Source organism: Lampris incognitus, chromosome 6 (assembly GCF_029633865.1).
Source record: "Lampris incognitus isolate fLamInc1 chromosome 6, fLamInc1.hap2, whole genome shotgun sequence".
Classification (NCBI taxonomy): Eukaryota; Metazoa; Chordata; class Actinopteri; order Lampriformes; family Lampridae; genus Lampris; species Lampris incognitus.
Window position 1 is genome coordinate 9,854,910 of NC_079216.1, and position 22,531 is coordinate 9,877,440.

The 22,531-nt window shown below is 46.5% G+C and overlaps 2 protein-coding genes across 2 annotated transcripts; one reads left to right on the forward strand and one right to left on the reverse strand.

Annotated features, from left to right (window-relative positions):
* Nucleotides 1-1,060: 1,060 nt before the first annotated feature.
* Nucleotides 1,061-8,732, reverse strand: LOC130114432 (olfactomedin-4-like). The gene is made up of 7 exons (XM_056282313.1): nt 8,647-8,732; nt 8,331-8,456; nt 6,518-6,736; nt 4,961-5,114; nt 4,562-4,789; nt 2,061-2,229; nt 1,061-1,623 (listed from the first exon to the last, which is right to left on the reverse strand). Exons 1-7 carry the CDS (start codon nt 8,698-8,700, stop codon nt 1,188-1,190), a joined length of 1,386 nt encoding a protein of 461 aa, XP_056138288.1. The 5' UTR covers nt 8,701-8,732; the 3' UTR covers nt 1,061-1,187.
* A 4,881-nt stretch (nt 8,733-13,613) lies between these two features.
* On the forward strand, nt 13,614-21,827 carry si:ch211-194m7.8 (olfactomedin). The gene is made up of 6 exons (XM_056282178.1): nt 13,614-13,658; nt 15,914-15,978; nt 16,193-16,351; nt 18,421-18,633; nt 19,106-19,238; nt 20,255-21,827. Exons 2-6 carry the CDS (start codon nt 15,946-15,948, stop codon nt 21,094-21,096), a joined length of 1,380 nt encoding a protein of 459 aa, XP_056138153.1. The 5' UTR covers nt 13,614-13,658; nt 15,914-15,945; the 3' UTR covers nt 21,097-21,827.
* Nucleotides 21,828-22,531: the final 704 nt, after the last annotated feature.

Sequence of the window (22,531 nt, forward strand, 5' to 3'; positions counted from 1 at the left end):
TGGGATGCCGACGTCCTACAGGACCAGCATGCCCGTTTGATTGTGTTGCCATTGCTGTCTGGATGTGGCTGATTTATAGACCTTGGTCCCCCCCCCCCTCCTTGCACTTGTAGATACTTTCTAATTGTAGAGCAGGCTACCTAAACAGAGCAAGCTAACACTATAGTGTTGTGAGAAAACACCACCATGTTTTTGTTCCCATGCCCCTCGAGTTTCTCCTTTTTTATAGCAACAGTAGGCTGTAACCTCATCTTGGTATAATGACATTGGTTGATGTGTACTACTACTATTATTCTTACTGCCATTATGACTGATTTGTATTGAGCAATAAGTTGTTCTTTTTTCATGTTTGGATTGTTTGATATTGTGGGAGTCTTCCTTATAAGCTTGTTACTATTCATGAAGGTAGAAGGATTCTTACCTGCTTTGTCGTTATTCAGAGGTGTACTGTAAAGTTTAAATATATTATATATAAATACATGAAGTAAGCCGTCTCTGTCCATGTGCTGAACATGAAATGATTAAGAAAATAAAGATTCTGTCAAAACACCCGCTTCGAAGGTTTCCAGCGTTTCTCCTCGCCGTTCACATCTCGCAGCACAACGGGAACCTGGTGTAAGATGAGAGGGACCGAATGCCACGATTTTCACAACTGTCAGCACAACAGCCCATGGTCATGTGGTCAACCAACCTACTGCTACTCCTGCCACCTTCGGCTGCTCCCGTTAGCGGATCATCCGCTTCCATCTCTTCCTGTGCTCTGCATCTTCCTCTATCACACCAGCCACCTGCGTGTCCTCTCTCCTCCTCTTCCCTTTCTTTCTTTCTTTCCCTTTCTTTGTCCTCTTCTCCTCTTCCCTGGCAGCGCCATATTCAGCATCCTTCTCCCAATATACCCAGCATCTCTCCTCCACACATGTCCAAACCATCTCAACCTCGCCTCTCTTGCTTTGTCTCCGAACCGCCCAACCTGAGCGGTCCCTCCAATAAACTCGTCCCTGATCCTGCCCTTCTTCACCACTCCCAATGACATGCGATTGCGCGACAATGGTCATGCGATTAATCAATATTTTCTTTATTTATCATTTTTTCTGAGTTTCAAAAGTGATAGCGAACTCAGTGGTTCATACAATGTGATAAGCACTGTTGATTGCTGTGGTATATTTGTGTTTGTGGGCACTATCCGTTTACTCAAACACAACATGGTAGGAAGCCATGTATCCATCAGTGTAGGCGTGCAGCATTTGGTCCACAGGACTGAAGTTGAGGGAGTGCATGTTGGCGGACATCTTCTGGAAGCGTATGCCAAGATTGAACCTCTCTTCACTTGTCCAAGTGTTGAACGAATAGAAGATCTCCTCGGTGTCTTTGCTGACGAACCTTGTGGCGTAAAGCACACCGCACATCATGAAGGTGTTGGTCGCTGCACTTTTGTACAGGGAGGTATGCCAAGTTTTCTCTACTGTGGGCTGCACACCATCCCCCACCTTAGACACCACGATGTCACCAAAGTTCTGTTTGGTGGTGTAGATCACCCAGACGCCGGTCTCATCTGTTGCCAAGTCCAGATCCGTGTATGGGTAGCAGGCTTCAAGGTAACAGAAGTTACCCTTAGAGTTAAACCTGTGGGCAAATAAATAATGTATAAATAGACAGACAGACAGACAGACGGACGGGCGGATGAATGGACGGATAGATGGATGGATAGACAGATAGATGAGAAATGAGAGAAAGATATGCAGCCAAAAAGACATGCATAAAAGGATCCATTTACAATAAAAAGTAAATAAATACATAAATAAATTTGAAAACAAAAAATTGTTCCTTTCAAAAGATATTTTGATTTGAAGTTTGAACAGTGTAAATCATGACTTTATGATCGTTTACAAGATAGTATTTTTTTCCCCTTTTCTGATATCAGTGATATTCAAATTTAATAAATACGTTCAGAAGGCCTGCCGCCCAATGACTGCTGGGATAGGCTCCAGCATCCCCATAACCCTGAGAGCAGGACAAGTGTTTTAGGTAATGGATGGATGGATGAAAAGAAAAACTTGCACCTGGTGTCTGCAGCCAGCTCCACAGAAGTAACAGAGCTGGTGGTGAGATTGAATCTACAGACTGCATTTCGGTAGTAACATCCGTAGTACAGAGCCTCTCCATACATCACGACGTTTGGCCCCTGGATGGTGTTGGTGGTTGGGTTGGACGAACTGATCAGAACATTCCCTACAACGACAATGATGCAAGGATGACAACAACAACAGAAATAATGGTCCTAACAATAATACCAATAAGAAGAACAATGAAGAGGCTGTCCGGATGGCGTGGCGGTCTATTCTGTTGCCGACTAACACGGGGATCCCCGGTTGGAATCCCCATGTTACCTCCGGCTTGGTCGGGCATGTTTGTGGCTGGGAAGCAGGATGTGGTATGTGTCCTCGTCACACTAGCGCCTCCTCTGGTCAGTCGGGGCACCTGTTCGGGGGGGAGGGGGAGCTGGGGGGAATAGTGTGATCCTCCCACGCGCTATGGCCCCTGGGCGAAACTCCTCACTGTCAGGTGAAAAGAAACGGCTGGCGACTCCACATGAATCGGAGGAGGCAAGTGGTAATCTGCAGCCCTCCCCAGATCGGCAGAGGGGGTGGAGCAGCGACTGGGACTGCTCGAAGAATGGGGTAATTGGCCAGATACAACTGGGGAGAAAAAGGGGGGAAAATCCAAAAAAGAAGAAGAAGAAGAAGAAGAAGAAGAAGAACGAAGAAAAAGTGGTAACACCCTTCATTTGGGTTTATCTAAAGGCATAGCTGTTTCTGATCTGACTGTCTCGCCCACCACACCCGCTGTGTGAGGTTATTCTCTCATTAAATCTGAAGCATCATTGGCTTGTCCTGTTAACGGCTGCACAGATGTAATTGCCACTCCCCACATTGGTCCATCCGCTGTAGCTGCATTTGGCCAGCAGCTGTCTGAAGTCTTGAGACAGACTTGAAAATGTCACTAGTGACTTACTAGGGTTGCCAACACCTTGAAATGGAAGTAAGGAACAGGGGACAGGGATGGGGGTTGGATGGACAGGGCGGCATGGGCATAACAAATATACTGTGCCTTACACTACACACACATACATACATATATATATTATTTGTATATTTATGTATGTGTGTGTGTGTGTGTGTGTGTGTGTGTGTGTGTGTGTGTGTGTGTGTGTGTGTGTGTGTGTGTGTGTGTGTGTGTGTGTGTGTGTGTGTGTGTGTATATCAGCCCTGTGATGGCTTGGTGGCCTGTCCAGGGTGTCCCCCCGCCTGCCGCCCAATGACTGCTGGAATAGGCCCCAGCATCCCCGCGACCCTGAGAGCAGGATAAGCAGTTAAGATAATGGATGGATGGATGGACAGTGAGTCACTGATAGTCACTGTTATTACAGCTTTTGAGACTATCTCTCCTGATACTTTGACTAAGCGTGTGTCAGCTTCTAAACCAACTACTTGCCTACTTGACCCTTTACCAGCAACACTTTTTAAAGACCTCTGGCCTTTTCTGGGACCTACAATGCTAGACACTGGTAATTTATCACTTACTACTGGTACTGTTCCCAGTAGTTTTCAGAAAGCTGTGGTTAAACCTCTACTTAAAAAAAACACACCTCGATCCAGGGTCTCTTAATATCAACTCGTTACTACTCTTCCATTCTTTTCTAAAGTAGGAGAGAGTTGTTTATCAACAACTTTCATACCATATAGAGGAAAAGTATCTATTTGAACCTTTTCATTTGGCTTTCAGGGCCTGTCACTCCACTGAAACTGCTCTGACCAGAGTGGTGAAAGATCTACTTGCTATGGACTCGGATTCCACTTTTGTGCTTCTACTACAGGACCTCAATGCAGCCTTTGATACCACTGATCACTGTATACTATTAGACAGAATAAGTTTAAATTATGGTGTCTCTGGCTTAGCTCTCTCTTGGCTTAAGTCCTACTTATCTGAAAGAACATGGTGTGTCTGCTATAATAACATTATATTAAAATTCTCTGACATTAAATATGGTGTACCTCAGAGCTCGAATGTTGGCCCTGTACTTTTCTGTCTTTATATTTTCCATCTTGACCAAATTATCAAAATGCCATTTTGGACTGCTGAGGGAGTCAATGTGCAGAGGGGACCAGAAGGCAACTCATGTGTGTTGTGTTTGTCTTCTGCAGATGCAAATAAATGCTAGAAAACAACCCCTTGCAAAAGAATGACCAAGAATAAAGATAAGAACTGTCATCATCTTCATCATCATAATCATCATCGTCTAATAATAAAGAATCAGAAGTATCAGACAGAGGAACATTAATACATTTGTGCTAATAAGAAGCATATTAATGGTATATTGTATGTCCTGCTCCCCTACCAAGCTTGCACAGCCCACACAGTACCATGCCTTTGTGCATGGTCTTTGCAGTGACCTTACAAGGGTTGGTGTATAATCAGCTCACTGCCATTGAGCCACTGAGCTGGTACAACAAATCTTTACCAAGACACAAAAAAATGATTTAAAAACTTAAAGTTACATTACCAGGAACGCTAACCCCAACGATCAGGGAACTCAGGCTGGAGTAGCGACGTACGTAGTTGGAGTATGCGTTGCTGGAGGTCAGCAACACCAACCAGTACCAGTTCTCCTTCCCAACATCAGGTTTAGGATCTTGACCCCAGGCTCCATACTTGTAGGAACCAGGATACTCTCCCCCTGTGTAGACACTTGGCCCAGTCACATTCATGAACTGACCCTGGGGACAGTTACCTGAGATCAGGGTGGGATGGAAAGAGAGAAGAAGATAAAACAAGACATGATGAGAGCGTAGAAGGGGAAAGGAAGAGATTGGCATAAACTCTGCATATAACATTCATTGCAAGTCTGAGCAGGACAACAGAATTTCTTGGTCATGGGAAAGTTTTGCAGTTTGGGACATACTTTGTGGAATCCAAGTAGGCTCGACGGTGGAGTCATGTCCATTTTTACATTCTTCCAGGTCTCTCTTCAAACGCTGGTTCATTTTCTGTCTCTTTACCACCTCCATGGTATCATAGGCTTCCAGAGTCTGCATGTCCTCCCTTAAGCCCAGCAGCTAAAATTAATCATGAAGACAGATTTTTTTTTTTTAATGTTGAATATCTGATCTGTAGCTATTCTCTGGGATTTTAAGGGTTGAACGAGGAGGAGGCTTCCTGTAAGTATTATAATTGTTGCAAATTTGCCACGTAGGAGCTCTGGGGACATTTTAAAACAGTGAAGGAATATATACTGATAAAGGGAACTATTTTTATGGACCAGACATGCCGTTTTGAGTGTGTCAAATACAGTAGTGTAACTGGGTGTTTTCACCGTCACAAGATTCCCAAGTGTACCTGCCATGGTTTGCTACCCACAGGATGTCCAGACAAAGAAATGGCAGTGCTTGTTAATGGAAAAAGGTCAAAAGAAGCTGAAGCAAATTGTGCAAAACAAAACAGCCTCTTGCTCATTTCTCATCCAGTCACTTGTTCAAATTCAGGTGTAATGTTGTTGTGACTTCTTATTGTAGCCCATTCCTTAGAGAGAAAGGGCCTGAAGGCTTTAGTCATCTCTCTCTCTCTCTCTCTCTCTCTCTCTCTCTCTCTCTCTCTCTCTCTCTCTCTCTCTCTCTCTCTCTCTCTCTCTCTCTCTCTCTCTCTCTCTCTCTCTCTCTCTCTCTCTCTCTCTCTCTCTCTCTCTCTCTCTCTCAACTGGCTTTCATTGCTTCATGGAATGTTGTTGACTGCTGCCACTTTTTACGTTGCTGGAAAATGTTTTTGGATTGTTTGGGGAAGTCTTTTTCCAAACCCATGTTCATTCTGGGCTACAGGTACTCTCAGAAAAACAAGGCCAAATGCCAGCTTCTTAATTCCCTTCTGGGGAGTGCAAAGATGGCCGTGTACCTGAGCAGAAGAAACAGGACGAAGGAAGCTGGGGGATGATGATGCTGCTTTTGTGTTCATAAAAATGTTAAGAGCTCGTTTAAAAGTTGATTTTTGCTACTTCAAATTGATGGATGATCTGGAAAGTTTTCACAGTGTGTGGTGTTGTAAAAAATGTGCTTTTCTGTATTGTTGATGATGAGCTGATCTTGGGGAGTGTCCTGAGATGATTAAGATTCTGTGAATCTTGTGTTACTGACCATGTTGGTTTTTATCCTGCTTGCTGTAACTTTTGTGTAATTTTTATTAAAGTATTGTTGAAAATCAAAACTCTCTCTCTCTCTCACACACACACACACACTATACAGGACAGAAGGGGAGAGGTCCTCACAATCTCTTAGCATGTGTACTATATCCCTATAATGTGCAAACTGTGCATCCATCAGTTTCATTTAGACCTGGGTAAGGCAACCACATTGTTTTTTCTTTTTTTTTCCGGTTTAGCAGAGAGCAGTGTACTGGCACAAGCCAGCTCCAGACGGCTGGTTTCACTGCAGACTTCATTCTGAGCTGCTGGTTGTTGTTTTGCACCCACCTGTTGTTGGGTATCAGCGTTGAGCTGCTGGTTCCCTATGATGGTGCTGTTGAGTTTGTTAAATAGCTGCAGGAGTTCCCTCAGTTCATTCTCTATGACCTGCAGGCTGATGGCTCCATACAGATCCCCATCGTCCTCGCTCTCCAGCACCTCTACGTCTTCCACCAGCACAGGCAAACGTCGCTCTAGACCCATCAAAAGACTCTTCACCTCCAGGGTCTGCGAAAGACAGCGAGACTGATGTATTTTGTTTCCTATTATGAAAGAAAGAAAGCCAGAAAGAAAGCTAGCCACTGTATTTGACATTGTATCCGTACAAACAAATTTGTTCTTTGCATTTAACCCCCATGCTATTGTATAGGAGCAGTGGGCAGCCGCAGCACCCGGGGACCAACTCCAGTTCTTCTTTCCACTGTCTTGCTCAGGGGCACAGGCAGGAGTATTAACCCTAACATGCATGTCTTTTTGATGGTGGGAGGAAACCGGAGCACCCGGAGGAAACCCACACAGACACGGGGAGAACATGCAAACTCCACTCAGAAAGGACCTGGGATGGCCTGGGGTTCGAACCCAGAACCTTCTCGCTGTGAGGCAACAGTGCTAACCACTGGGCCACTGTGCTGCCACAGGGTGGCGATAAATCATTTCCATCTTACCTACACATCACTACCATCATTTTGCAAAAAAAAAGGTTTTGGGACTTTTATTTTGCTTTAAGCCACATTAGAGGCCAACTGTGAAACTTGTGTCCATTCAGAGAGAAAGCGAACGGAGGGAGGGAGACGGCTGTAGTATGCAGACATTGAAGGATTTTATTCAAGACAGAAAAATAATGCTCGGGTGTGTAAATCTCAGCATTATTTGTGAGCAGAAACTATTCTTCCTCACTCTTAAGCGCAACAAACTCAAAAGTTCTAATACTGATGTCAAGATTCAAAGCTGCTCGGTTGAAAATGAACGGCAGACATTTAATACTCCCCGGCCTTACCCTACTTGAGCGGTGAAACATAACATTTTTCCATAAGGCTAGGTCTGTAGGGCCAAGTCTGTGGTCCTATCACAAAAAGGCCAGAAAGTTGCTCAGTGTCACGAAATGTCTAAATGTTGTGGTGCAGGATTTTCCCTTACAAATTGCATTTGCTTTTGCATCTGTTTGCCATTGGAAAATCAAAATTTTCACAATAAATATTTTCCGGATTCAGTCACGTGATTGTTTCTTTTGGGTGTAAATAATAATCCTAATAACAACAACATAATAATAATAAATATCAAATCATCTTTTTCCATCAGAAAATCGAAATTGTCATTATAGATATTTTCTAGATTAGGTCATGTGATTGTTTCTTTTGGGTCTAAACGATAACAAATAAATAAACAAATAGATAAATAATATAATAATGACAATGATAATAATAATAAATACATAACATTTATTTGAATGGCATATTTAAAAGAAAAATAAAGTGATTTACGGCAGAACGGAAGCAAAATGATCAAACAACGAATGAACCAATTAAAAAAAAATCAGAAATCCCACTGAAATGATTCATATTCTAAGAACAAATCTGGAATCAAGAACAGAATATCAGAATAAAAAGAAATTAAGCAGAATAAACCCGGTGGAAAGGACAAGGGAAAAACAAAAATCAACCAATCAATCAAAAATCATTAAAAAAAATGTTTTCTAGACAGTGATTGGGGAAGAAAAAAAAAAGAAACTGCCAAATTTCAAAAAGCATTAGATGTTCTTTGATGACCACAACTTATTTTCTTGTGAATGTTCCATGATGGAAGAGGAACCATGACATTTTACCTTCTGTGGGTTAACGTTCTGGTTACAGCTCAGCGCAGTGTCTTCGGCAGTCTCGAGTTTGTCATAAGGAAAGGGATGCTCCACATTCTTCAAGTCACACACACAGCTACCAGAAGAGGATGCAACCTGGAACACGTGAAGACAAACGAGCTACAAGGACTGCTGCAGTATTCACAATGTGCATCACGTTGACTCCTAAATGAAACTGCGGGCAAATTTTCCCGATTACGTATGATAATATGCTGCAGCAATGCTCCATTTGCCACGACTCAAACCTACCTTGTGTTGTCTGTGTGTGGTGGCCTTGTTTTCCTACCTGACAGGAGATGGTGAGCAAGGCAAAGAACCCAAGCATCACAGGGAGAGCCATGGTCCAACAGAAAAGAGAGTGAAATGTCACTTTCCCAGTGTACAGTCTGAATCAAGACAACTCCGCTATGTTAGCAAACTTCAAACCTCTGAACACTCCCACCACGGGGTGTGCCTGCTGACTTCCCTCACACATTGCATTGGTGTGTGTGTGCGAGAGAGAGAGAGAGAGAGAGAGAGAGAGAGAGAGAGAGAGAGAGAGAGAGAGAGAGAGAGATTAAAAAAATACAATCACATTCAAACCACAAGCAAATAAATAAATATTCAAAAATAAAAAGTAAATCACATCAATTCTCCAGAAAAAAGCAAGCTGGTTGTCTTTTACTGAGCACAACACGTCTCTATATGCCCAGATAACACTGGATTGCTGGATATCTTTCATTTCCCTGTAATAATTGAAGTCGATCGTTATCCTGGCCTTTACCATCCTAGTAAACAGCAGCTTTACATCAGTGTCTACTGAGTTGTCCGTCTTCCTCTTTCTGCTTACATAGTATATGGCCATTTTTGCTTGTCCCAGGATGAAATTCATCAGTTGACATTTTTCTTTTACAGTTTGTTTATATTTAAAGAGAGAGAGAGACAGAGACAGACACTGACTGTCCGGAGCCTGATCAAGGCTTTGCAGCACTAGTCTTTCTCAATGTTGGAGGTTATGATGTCTACAAGGGTCAGCTGGTCCCACAACAACCTTCCATCAGTGGGCCTGTCTGCTCGGCAATGGAAAATAAACACAGAAAGGAAACAACTGCAGTTCAATTATCAGACAAACTTCAAGATTCGATTTGCCCGATACAGAGCTGACCTCTGCATTGTGAGCATAGGATACCTTATCGTTGACCTACTATGGCTACACATACACTATAGTCTACTATACTTGTAAATTAGTGGAAAGATCACCATATAATGGATATTTAAGGTTTAGTGACTATGAGATTATCTTGTCTCTGCGGTAACTGCTGTTTAGTTTCATTGAACACACTTTAATTGGACTTTGTGGTTGAACGACCCACCCAGTCCCCCCTTGGCTGCACCCATGCTGACTGGACAGTGCCCAGTCGAAAATGCACATATCTACTAAAGTATTTGCTGTGCATACATAGCTCATGCTTCAAATGTAAATGTCTGTTTTTTACTAATACATTATGTAGCTGTGTGGTGCCGACCAGTGTTCTACCCACCAAGCACTAACTTCTAAATTTAACTGCAGTAATTTTGTGCAAAGTTTAAAAGTGCATATATACACACACACAGTATTTAAAATTGATACTGGAATGAAAACAGTTATTTGTGTATGTGTATGTATATGTATGTATGTATGTATGTATGTATGTATATATATATATCATATATACACATATTATATATATATCATATATATATATATAGATATATCACACTGAACTTCAATTTGCTGCTTTTTTAATCCAATATCAATTAAATACTATATATTTTTCAATATAAAAATGTTATGCATTCACTGCATGAATATAAATCATTCATCGTATATAGATATCAAAGATCAATATATAATTCATATATATATATATATATATATATATATATATATATATATATATATATATATAATCCAGTGAGTGAGTCAAGTAAATTCTTTGAGACAGTACACGCCTGTTTCATGCCGCGACTCACTGGATTATTTTGCTCCTTATTTGTTGAGCACTTTCCCTTCCTTTAATTCCTTTACGGTAACCACTAAGTGTTTGAGTTGTAGATTAGCATGTGAAAACCAACAATACAGGCCTCTGAAATGGAATCTCTCCAATAAAATACAGGTTTTTCCAACTCTTTCTGGAGCATATAAGCGCGCGAACAAAACAATTACGTCATCGCCTGGCGCGCTCCACGGTGCGGCAAGAGGGGTGGTGCTGCGAATCTAGTCCTGAAGATGGCACGAGAAGGAAACGCCGAATGAGGAAGGAGGCAGGTTACCGCAACACACGAGGAAGAAGCATTTGTGGCGCAGTATATGCGGTCGGATGTTTTGGGAACAAGTCTCAGGAACAGAAACTGCTAACTGTGCAATAACTCCACTTTTGCACGGAAACGTACGCCCAAAAAACATGTGCATAATTTACTGTACTGCAGCATTTTTGGGGGGCTTTTTTTTGGAGGGGAGTGGGAACGAAGCAAAAATGCATTTGAATTTGAACTTTTAAAATACACTACAACCGCCAATAACCCGTGAAGGGGGGGGGGGTCTTCTTAAGGATACCCGAATCTCACATTCAAAGCATCGTTAGGGAAAGCGAAGAAGAGCTTGGTGGGCGTGGACCCTGCCGTGGAAGTAAAACGGTGCCAGAGGTCCTCAAAGCAAAATGGTGTGTTGAATTGCATGCGCTGAATAGAAAGATATTGTAGCGAATTCGGGGGGGGGGGGGGACAAGGCAACCGCAGGAACTGCCGCGGCCGGGAATCGAACCCGCATCGCCCGCACCGCAGGAGGCATCGCTAACCGCTCGACTAAAGGGATAGGCTCGCGAGCCAGCGGCCAGCGTGTCTTCTTATCCGTGCACGTTACAATATAGCAATAACAATGCTTGCATTATTTCGCATTGCAAGTTGACACAATTCGAAATAAATCACATAGCATTCATGATGCCTAATTTATCGTGAGGCTGTTGCTCTGGTCTGTTCCATTCATAAGACTTGGCAGCCCAAGACTGGGTAACGGACAAAAACACCTATTCCGCTATACAGCCTTCTCCCTGGATGATGGCGTGACTTACTATGACACCTCTTGATGCAGCAGCCCTGCATCACAACCACGGTAGAAAACAGCCTCCTACTCACTAACGCAGTGTTTCCCAACCCAGTCCTCAAGGAACCCCTATCCTGCAGATTTTCTTTGCAACCCTGAATAGGTACCTGTGTAACTGGTTATTTTCTTGCCCGGTGCGGGATTCGATACGGGGTGTACTGCACCACAAGGCGACATCACTAACCGCTCGGCTAAAGGGTCAGACCCTAGCTAACGGGTCTTTTTAGTAGTTTAAAGTTGTCACCCTCCCCGGAAGGGCTTTGTTATTCCCGCGCTCCGAAGAGACTTCTGAGGATCTGCACACTTCCGGATCCCGCCGCTGCCACCAGTATAACCGGTTATTTTCTTGCCCGGTGCGGGATTCGATACGGGGTGTACTGCACCACAAGGCGACATCACTAACCGCTCGGCTAAAGGGTCAGACCCGTTAGCTAGGGGCTAACGTGTCTTATTAGTAGTTTACACCTGTTTGTAGTTAGTCAACCAATCAGCAAATAATTATGTCAGATGTTGCACACCTTGCACAATTAAGTGCTGCGAGATGATTGGTTGAGTAAGTACAAGCAGGGCTACCTGTGCAGGGTTACAATGAAAACCTGCAGGACAGGGGGTTCCTTGAGGACTGGGTTGGGAAACGCTGCGCTAACGGCAAGGCAGCGGCATCCCCACAACATGGCGGCGCATACGCAACATTTCCACACGGCATGACGTTGGCGGCGCCTTCTCAATAGTCAGTAAAACGTCCAGTACCTTAAACACGTCAAATTAAGCAAACTTAAAAGGAGTTAATAAACTACTGAAGTAATTTGTATGATGCAGGGTGTGGTGATGCAATGCTACGTATATCCACTGGAACTACACTAGGTGTTATGTACTACCCGGACCGTTATTATGGTTACACCACTATCGTGTATGGTTATTACGTCAGCCTACCGAGCCACGATTAAACCTGAGTTCTATGACCCGGTGTGGCCATTGATCCTCTACCAATACTACCCCGAGTATTACTTCATGGTGGCAGCGGTAAAGTACTCTCCCTGAAGAATGAAGATAGACTGATAAAATTGTCCGTGGATAATTTCTGTCGTCATTCAAGCAAGCGTGCGCCGGAGCTGAGCTAGCCGCAAAGCTAACTGGCTAGCTAGCAACAGGAGACGTCATGGCGTCGCATCTACCGACGATGAACTGGTCAGACCCGGACCTGGGTGAGGCAATTTCACTGTATAAACAGAAAATGACTCTGTATTCAGAAGGAAAAAAAGAGAAGGCAACCTCTGTGTAACGACTGTACAATGCTGATCAATGATTGTACCACATTGGAACTGTGTGATATGTTGGTTTATATAACCGAATGTTCTAGAGTATTTTGACACTGAAAAAACTGAAAACTAAACAGGGGGGGGATGTAGTGATATAATGCTATGTACATCCACTGGAACCACACTAGGTGTTATGTACTACCCGGACTGTTATTATGGTTACACCACTACCATGTATGGTTATTACGTCTGCCTACCGAGCCACGATTAAACCTGAGTTCTATAACCCGGTGTGGCCATTGATCCTCTACCAGTACTACCCCAAGTATTACTTCACAGGGTAAGGCCAATACACGTTTACATCAAACAACCCAGCGGTAACATCTTTGGCTAAAGCTGTCTACGCTGTCTCATTTCAGCAAACAGTGGCAACAGACTCGCCACTGCCCTATCGCTAATGACAACCAGTTAAGCTAGCTAGTAGGTGTTTAACATTAGCTAACGTTAAGCCTACACTGATTTCATTGAGAGCGGTCCGTTAGCCAGACTGGTTATAAACCACGTGACAGTGAAAACTAGCTAGCTAGCCACCAAAAACTAACTTAACTTCGCTCTTCATAGCATAATGAATGACTACAATATCATGTATAGTATTAGTAACCGTAACTTAAAATATATCCTACTGTCCTGTTCATAAGTTAATTTACCGTTTGGTTCATCTTCTTTTCCATCTTTGGCTTCCACTTGTAGCTCCCGCGTAATCCCGCCAACCCGCCGGAACTTGAGACGGTGTCCGTGCAGCATGTCCACGGTGCTATCAGCTCCATCGGCAATCTGTTGCTCTTCCTGTGAGTCGCGGATCTGACAACCTGCATTTTAAGACCCGAATTTGAGCAACCTGAACTGCATTTTTGGAAGGTGAATATTTATGTTTCGAATCTTTAATGCTGGAATTCTGTTTTCAATCGAAATATAGGTTGCAACAACTATGAATGTAGCACGGGGGGGGGGGGGGGGATCAAGCATTGTTATTGCTGCAGCAATGCTGCCTTTTTTTTTAAACAAGTGTCAAAATGCAGTGCAAAAACAATCAGGCATCATAAATGATATGGGACTTATTTGGAATTGTGTCAAAGTGTAATGCAAAATAATTCAAGCGTTGTTATTGCTATATGTTTTGTATTCAGTTCATGCAATTCAATATGCCATTTTGGATGGGGGGCCTCCGGCACCGTTTTACTTCCACGACCCTCAATCAATACTCATAACTGCGGGAAGTAGGGGTGCTGCAGCACCCAAAAAAAATATTTACCCCAAAAGTGAATAAATTACATCAAATTAATGAAAACTCACTAACATTCGTTGGCGACAATGACTGTAACAGTAAGGCATTAATGACGGCACCAATTTGTCATGCTAGTCATGCTAGCTATCACCGCTGATGTAGCTAGCTGACCACCTGTCGAAATGCTGCAAAAACGCATTTGTGATTTTTTTTTTTGAGGGGGGGGGGCTCAACAAAAACAACAACAAAAACAAAAAACAAAAACAAACACAAACGAATTAAAGATTCAGCGAGTTGGCAGAGGCAGACTCCGAGCACCCCCGAAACAACCAACGCACCATCCCCAGAGTTTGATGATGGGGAGCAGATTGACAGGAGCCGTGCCCCCGCAATTCATGCTAATGTCACAGGTCGGAGCGTCCGGGTGGCGTGGTGGTCTATTCCGTTGCCTACCAATATGGGCATCGCCAGTTCGAATCCCCGTGTTACCGCCGGCTCGGTCGGGCGGCCCGTTCAGACACATTTACCTAACAACATCTATACGCGCTGTCATAACGTTCTTCCTACCAGGCCCAATTCTGCCCAGTTAAGTGCCCCCCCCTTTTTTTTTAAGCACCCCTTGTTCAGAATACGTTCCCGTGGCTACGTTAACTCTATTATCTAATCTGTTTCGCAGACATGCATCCCAGCCAGTCTCCTTTCCCTTCGTCTTTCCACGTTTTCCCGGCCCAGTGGTTAGCACTGTTCCCTGCGGGTGCTCCGGTTTCCTCCCGCCATCAAGAAGACACGCATGTTAGGGTTAATACTCCTGCCTGTGCCCCTGAGCAAGGCAATGGAAAGGAGAACTGGAGTTGGTCCCCGGGTGCTGCAGCTGCCCACCACTCCTATACAATAAGATGGGTTACATGCAGAGGACACATTCATTGTAAGAACACAATACGTTGTAACAATATAATGATAAAATAATGTGGCTTTCTTTCTTCTCAAGGTATCTGCATCGAATGGGGTTTTGGATACATCCGTATTCTTCATATGTTGTACAGTATGCGCTTGTGGGTAAAGAAGGAGGAAGTATGAGTATTACGAGTCAGTACTATGAGGGTTGGATTGGGGTCTGTCAGCATTTATCACCAGGGGCTTTACTGAAATGTCCTATTTTGAACTGGACCACCAGTTTTCAGGAAGTGTGAAAATAAATTGCCCATTACTGGCACTCAACCCCTCTTTGACCATTTCTCTGCAGTTGGTTAATGTGCCCCCCCCCCGCCCCGAGTTATGAAATCATTTCATCATGCAGGGAACAAAGTCAACTTTGAACAATAACAATATAAAGAGCAAATCAACCGTGGAGAAACAAACAAAGATTTTCCATGACTCAAATAATAATTAATCAAAAACCTTAATACTCATCGCCCACATACTGTATCCCCAACGCCACCGTACAGGAGGACAATCATGAAATACGCTGTATTGTGTGAGAACGCAACTTCATCACACTAATTTCAGGGGGGGGAGTGAACTTCGCCTTTACAAAATAAAGAGAAATCAAAAGTGCCTGTGGGGGGGGGGGGGCGTATGAACAATACCTGGTCTGAGCACAACTACCGCACAAACTTACATCCTGTTTTTTTTAGTAGTTTTACACCAAAATGCCTTTTTTGTGAGTCAGTATAGTAGGACACTATCACCAAAAGTGACCCAGTGAGTGGAATAGATACGTCTTTGATTCACAAATGTGTGTGTGTGTGGGGGGGGGGGGGGCAGAGAGAGGAGAGAGCGAGAGGGAGAGAGAGAGAGAGAGTGAGAGCGTGAGAGAGCAAGGGAGAGAGGAAGGATGAAAAAGAGAGGGAGGTGGTTTGGGTATTAAGAGAGTTCTTCCTCTTTTCAGGTCAGTTGGACGTGTTCCCTCCATCGTTAACCATGCTCCTGCTCGTGTTGCTGCTGTCGTCCGCCGTGAGTTGTTTTCAGTGTCTATGGTGACTTAATGATGATAACACAGTGAAAACAGCAGTTGATGGACAGGTTAAGGTGTGACGACTATGTGACCTCAGGCGGAGAGTTCACTCCAAAGGCAGCTTCACTTCTGTTGGACGAAACTTCTTCTTCTCTTTTAAACAACTGTGAATATGCTCTGTGTGTGTGTGTGTGTGTGTGTCTGTGATGACAGGCGGGCGGCCAGGCCCAGCGCATCCCCGGCCAACTGAAGGACGGGTCGTGCGCATGTCCGGTCAACTCCAGCATGTGGTCGTTTCCTGCGCTCCGGTACGAAGCTGTGCTTCAGCAGGTGGAGAAATGTGAGGACAGCTGGCGCAACTTACAAACACAGGTAAGAACTCACATCACGGGGGGGGGGGGGTCTATTCCGTTGCCTACCACCACAGGTATCGCCGGTTCGAATCCCTGTGTTACCTACAGACACAACTGGCCGTGTCTGCGGGTGGGTATGTGTCCTGGTCGCTGCAGTAGCGCCTCCTCTGGTTGGTCGGGGCGCCTGTTCAGGCGAGAGGGGGAACTGGGGGGGGGGGGGTAGCGTGATCCCTCCATGCACTACGACCCCCCCCCCCCCGGCGAAACTCCTCACTGTCAGGGGAAAAGAAGCGGCTGGTGACGCCACATATACCGGGATGGCTTGGAAAATAGGTTAATTGGCCAAGTACAATTGGGGAGGGGGGAAAAAAGTAGATGCCAAAAAACTAGGTTCAAGTCCAGTAGGACATAGTAAGTGTCAACAGGCAATGCATAGGGTGCATAGAATGAAATACGCTGACAGAAGCTTCTCTTTGCATTTATAATGTTTTGTTGTGGGTTTTGATGATGGGAATTGAGAGACAGGTATCAGCATCAGCTTCCATTTTTTTTTAAAAACCGTTGCGATCACGTTACTCATCAACACGTAATTTGACTTTTCCGCACTGAGCCAAACGGGGATCGTTGTTTTATTAGGCACTCTATACCCCCCACCTGAGGGAGCCATGTGTATGCAGGTCTTCGCTCCACCAGACGACCCCACACCCAAACCAGAACGGGAAGGAGTCATTTGTGAAATCCGCGGGTGTAAAGCGGAGAGGCGACAGGCGTGGGCGTGAGGTGGCCAGTGATGCAGAGAAATTGCAACAAAAAAAAAAAAAAAGTCAGTGAGACGAGGATCCTTGAAAATAAGGCTTTCATTGATGTATCGACAAAAGTCTGAGTCGGGTCTGCAGAGTGACTGGAAATCAGACAGAAGCCTCCCTGTCTTTATTCCACTTACAAGTCTAGTGAACAGCCTACTGGCATCAGTCAAGGTCCTGCTGCTAGTCAGGGTCTTTGTTGATCAGGACTTGTTGGCGGAGCAGGAGCCTCTCTATCGATGCAGGGATGGCGTTAGGATGTCTTCAGTCACCCCCGCTTTGACAGTCTAATGGTTGTCTTGATATGCTGCTACTACTGCCGCTACTGTTTCCTGCATAATAATGGTTCCCCTTACATGATGGGATGTCACTTATCCTGCTTTTGGGCATAAACAAGTTTATCTTCTACTGACTTTCTGTCCTGGTTATATGGCCTTGTGCTACTTGCCACAGTTGCTTGTCACTCCCAGGGGTGCCAAACTCCAGGCCTCGAGGGCCGCAGTGTCTGCAGGTATTTGTTGCAACCGTGCACTACACCACCCGATCTCACTAATTAGCTCACCTCCCGGATCAAGGAGGGGAAAGGAACTAGTTTAATCTGGTGGTGTAGTGCACGGTTGCAACAAATACCTGCAGACACTGCGGCCCTCGAGGCCTGGAGTTTGGCACCCCTGCGGTCCAGTCACATGAAATGACCGATACCCACATGTGCCCTTACGCACTACCATAGGCGCAAGTCCATGAATCCTGGGACGGCATCCGGCGCTTTACCTGTAGCCCCCGGGGGGTCCATAGGGTTAGCGGTCGTGTCAGGAAGGGCATCCGGCCTAATCAGTATGCGGATTGGCAAGGCCATACCGGACCAATCGAGGCCCAGGTTACCAACGACCGCCACTTGGTGCTGTACCCTCACATGGAAATTATAAAATCCGCCGTGGTGACCCCTGAAAAACAGGGAACAAGCCAAGATCTGATTGGTTGATTGATTGATTGATTGATTGATTGATTGATTGATTGGTTGGTTGGTTGGTTGGTTGGTTGGTTGGTTGGTTGGTAAGAAGAAGAAGAAAAGCAGGTGTAAAGTTGAGCTGCAATGCAAAATGGCATACACGCGGTGCTGTAATACTTGTAGCCGAATGGGTGAAAGTATTACACAGGCTCGAGTCCCGGTGCGCATTACGCGCTACAACGACGTTGACGTTCATTTAATCTTTCCGCCTCTTTTCTGAGGAGCAGACAGTGTCGCGGACTTGCTGCTGAAAGCTTTGTGTGTCTCTGTCTAAAGGTCGTGGACACCGGAGAGCACCTCCCCCGGATGCAGGCTCTGTTTCAAAACCTGACGGCCCGCCTGGTTCCCTACCAGTACCTGAACGACAAAGGCCTGTACTCGCGCCTGGCTCTGGTCCGGCTGAGCCAGGAGCTGCAGCAGGTGCAGGCGGACATCACCTCCGTCCACAACGAGAGACAGAGCACCCAGACACGGAAGCTTTTGAAGGAGGTAATGGCTCTCGGTTTGCCCCCGAGACGGGCCACTCGCTGACGGTGTCCACCAGTGTTAAACGAAAGTGCTTCCTTGATGAAAACAGGAGGGTGCGTGATGCTTTGTAAAGAAATTGTTTGTTTTTTTTTGGATTTCTGTTGTGCTTCTCCATGTCTCGGCCGCACAGCACAGCACAGCACAGCACAGCACGCCTGCTTTCAGCAAACACCAAGCACTGTAGCAACACGTTGGAGATTGAACGCAGGAGATCCTGCTTCAAATGTTTGTTTGTTTGTTGGTTTGTTTTTATTCGGAATGGTAGCGTGACCTCTGACCTGACCTGAACACTTATAATACCTGATTATTCATGCAGGTCTCCATCCCTCCAGCGCCTTAGATGTGACTTTTTCTGTGTGTGTGTGTGTGTGTGTGTGTGTGTGTGTGTGTGTGTGTGTGTGTGTGTGTGTGTGTGTGTGTGTGTGTGTGTCAGGTGGCTAAGCTGCAGAAAGACGCCGAAAAGATGCACATGTCACAAAGTGTCAACATGCGGTCAGTCAAAATAAAACTGCGTTATCTGAAGAACGGCGTGGAGTCCTGCAGGTCAATCCCGAAAGACTTTAGAGGTAAGTGTGTGTGTGTGTGTGTGTGTGTGTGTGTGTGTGTGTGTGTGTGTGTACAACAGACAGTAGAGAAAGCGTGTGAGAAAAGGAGTACAGCGGCGTCCGGGTAGCGTGGCGGTCTATTCCGCTGCCTACCAACACGGGGATCGCCGGATCGAATCCCCGTGTTCCCTCCGGCTTGGTCGGGCGTCCCTACAGACACAATTGGCCGTGTCTGTGGGTAGGAAGCCGGATGTGGGTATGTGTCCTGGTCGCTGCACTAGCGCCTCCTCTGGTTGGTTGGGGCGCCTGTTCAGGGAGGAGGGGGAACTGGGGGGAATAGCGTGATCCTCCCACACACTACGTCCCCCTGGTGAAACTCCTCACTGTCAGGTGAAAAGAAGCGGCTGGCGACTCCACATGTATGGGAGGAGGCATGTGGCAGTCTGCAGCCCTCCCCGGATCAGCAGAGGGGGGTGGAGCAGCGACCGGGACGGCTCGGAAGCAGTGGCGCCCCCCCCAGTCACAAGTTGCATATGCAGAATAGGCTTCTATCTGATATTTTCCTTTTTCATTTCCGGACATACACAATAGAACAAGGAATCGTCTAACCTGTTACAATATACACAGATACATGACGCATTGAAACTCAAAATGGTAACTGTACCGTATTGGTCTGTTCAGTAAAATTAACTGTGAAAAATAAGAAGCCCAAGTTTTTCAGTGTGCGATTCCTTCACTTTGACGGTTTTCAGCTAGCCTGTACAGAATACTGCAACGGCATGATAGACTTCCTGAAAGGCAGTCATGGCTTTTGGTTTTGGTGGGCCACCCCGAGATTTTCAGGGGGCCCCATTTGGCCTAACCCTATGAAACATTTCTGGGGGCGCCACTGCTCGGGAAGAGTGGGGTAATTGGCCGAATACAACTGGGGGAGAAAAAGGGGGCCGAATCCAAAAAAGGAGCGGTGTAGTGAGAGAGCCAGCCGGACTAGACTGCGAGTCCCCTGACCCTTCACATCTTCTCCGTCTCCCAATCAGGTCCGCACAGCCACTGCTTCAAGGGCGTGATGAGCAAGATCAGCAAACCCGAAGTGACCAAGATCAGCCCCTACGGCAAGAGCTACCTCTCGGGCTCCTGGGGCAAACAGGCCAAGCAGAACAGCCCAGGGGACGGAGACAGCTACTGGGTCATGCCTCTGACCCAAAGCGGTGCGTGGGGCAACACGCTCCGCCTCTACTCTTCCTACGAGGACTTCATGGCCTCCGCCGGAAACCGAGATTTTAGCTTCGCCTCGTCTTACAGCCACTCAAACGCCAACGAGGGGCCCAGCGCCGTCCTGTACGACGACGCGTTTTTCTACCACTGCCGCCAGTCCATCGACATCTGCCGCTACAACCTGACGGACAAGTCGGTGACGCGGGTCCCGCTGCCGGGCAACGGCGTGGGCTACAACAACAAGTTCCCCTACTGCTACTACGACTGCCGCGCCTACAGCGACGTGGACCTGGAGGCGGATGAGACGGGGCTGTGGGTCATCTACGCCACGCTGGGTAACCACGGCAACCTGGCGGTGAGCCGCCTGAGCTGGGAGGGCGGGGCGCTCAACGTCACGAACACGTGGGAGACGCAGCTGTTCAAGAAGGCGGTGAGCAACGCCTTCATGGCGTGCGGCGTGCTGTACGCCACGCGCTACGTGGACGACTACTACGACGAGGTGTTCTACGCCTTCGACACGGCCACCGGCAGGGAGGACAACTCGCTGGCGCTGCGGCTGGAGAAGGTGGCCAAAGGAGTGGCCAGCTTGAGTTACAACCCCACCGACCGGCGGATCTACATGTACAACGATGGGTACCTGCTGGCCTACAAGGCCGAGTTCTGAGCCCCGGCGTGTCTCCGCTTGGCTGATTTATTGATTTATATGTCTGCTTGATTGATTTGATTGATAGATTGATTGATTGATCGACTAGGGGCGTCCGGGTAGCGTGGCGGTCTATTCCGTTGCCTGCCAACACGGGGATCGACGGTTCGAATCCCCGTGTTACCTCCGGCTCGGTCGGGCGTCCCTACAGACACAATCGGCCGTGTCTGCGGGTGGGAAGCCGGGTGTGGGTATGTGTCCTGGTCACTGCGCTAGCGCCTCCTCTGGTCGCTCGGGGCGCCTGTTCGGGGGGGGGGGAATAGCGTGATCCTCCCACGCGCTACGGCCCCCCTGGTGAAACTCCTCACTGTCAGGTGAAAAGAAGCGGCTGGCGACTCCACATGTACGGGAGGAGGCGTGTGGCAGTCTGCAGCCCTCCCCGGATCAGCAGAGGGGGGTGGAGCAGCGACCGGGACGGCTCAGAAGAGTGGGGGTAATTGGATGGGTACAATTTGACAATTAGGGTGAAAAAAAGAAAAAGATGGATCGTCTAAGTGACAGGCTGACTGATTGATAAACAATGTCAGTTTTTACAATAACTTGTATACAACTTCACATATATACACACATATATATATGTATATATGTATAGCCATATAGATTTGTTGAATTATTTTGAAATCCTTTGTTACAAAATATCATAAAGAAGTACAATAATTAAAATGTTTTCGAACAAATAAAAAAAAAAGTATCTCACAAACATCTGGAGTGAAAGTGTGCTCGTTCCACCTTACACCCTTCTCAGCGTTGCTGACGCCGGCAGTGAACAAGCGAGGGAGGCCACACAAAAGAGTGGACAACTCGAACAGCAGGAGTCTGCAAGAAATGTGCTGTGTGTGCAGATGAGGCGACATTAAAGAAAGCACCAGAACGGCGGCCGGTCGGTATTAACCGAGCCACGCCGCCAGCTCGCCCCGAGGCCTCATCCGGCGCCACGGACTCAAGAACTCGGGGAGGAAGGACACAAAAAGGCAGACAAACCAGGCTAGACCTGACACGAGACAGGTCAGTGGTACGCAAAACACCTGCCGTGGAGGGTCAAAGTCGTCCCGTCGGTAACGGGGTGGTAACCGGGTGGTAACCGGGGAGATCAGCCGGTGTGGTGTTGGGCTGGAATGAAAACTGGCACATACGCGTGGCTTTCCGTGACTCACCCGAGTCCACGCGGCTCTAAGGAAGTGTGGACTCGGGGGACTCGGTCGTGAAGTTCTGTCCCCCGCACACCAACAGGGGCCTGGGTTTGACTCCGGCTTCATCTGTATACAGTTTGCAAGTCCTGCACCGGTACGCAATGGGTTTCCTCAAGGCCCTCAGGTTTCCCTCCCACGGTCTGAAGACACGCATGGTTGGGCGAGTTGTATTGGCCCTGCGACGCACCGGTCCAGGGTGTCTCCCG

Bases quoted from the DNA above. Each gene is read 5' to 3' on its own strand.
- LOC130114432 (XM_056282313.1), bottom strand. From the start codon at position 8,700: ATGGCTCTCCCTGTGATGCTTGGGTTCTTTGCCTTGCTCACCATCTCC. The intron at 8,457-8,646 runs GTAGGAAAACAA...CACGTGTTCCAG, and splicing joins TGCTCACCATCTCCTGTCAG to GTTGCATCCTCTTCTGGTAG. The intron at 5,115-6,517 runs GTGGGTGCAAAA...GATTAATTTTAG, and splicing joins ACGCTGATACCCAACAACAG to CTGCTGGGCTTAAGGGAGGA.
- si:ch211-194m7.8 (XM_056282178.1), top strand. From the start codon at position 15,946: ATGCTCCTGCTCGTGTTGCTGCTGTCGTCCGCC. The intron at 15,979-16,192 runs GTGAGTTGTTTT...CTGTGATGACAG, and splicing joins TGTTGCTGCTGTCGTCCGCC to GCGGGCGGCCAGGCCCAGCG. The intron at 18,634-19,105 runs GTAATGGCTCTC...TGTGTGTGTCAG, and splicing joins CACGGAAGCTTTTGAAGGAG to GTGGCTAAGCTGCAGAAAGA.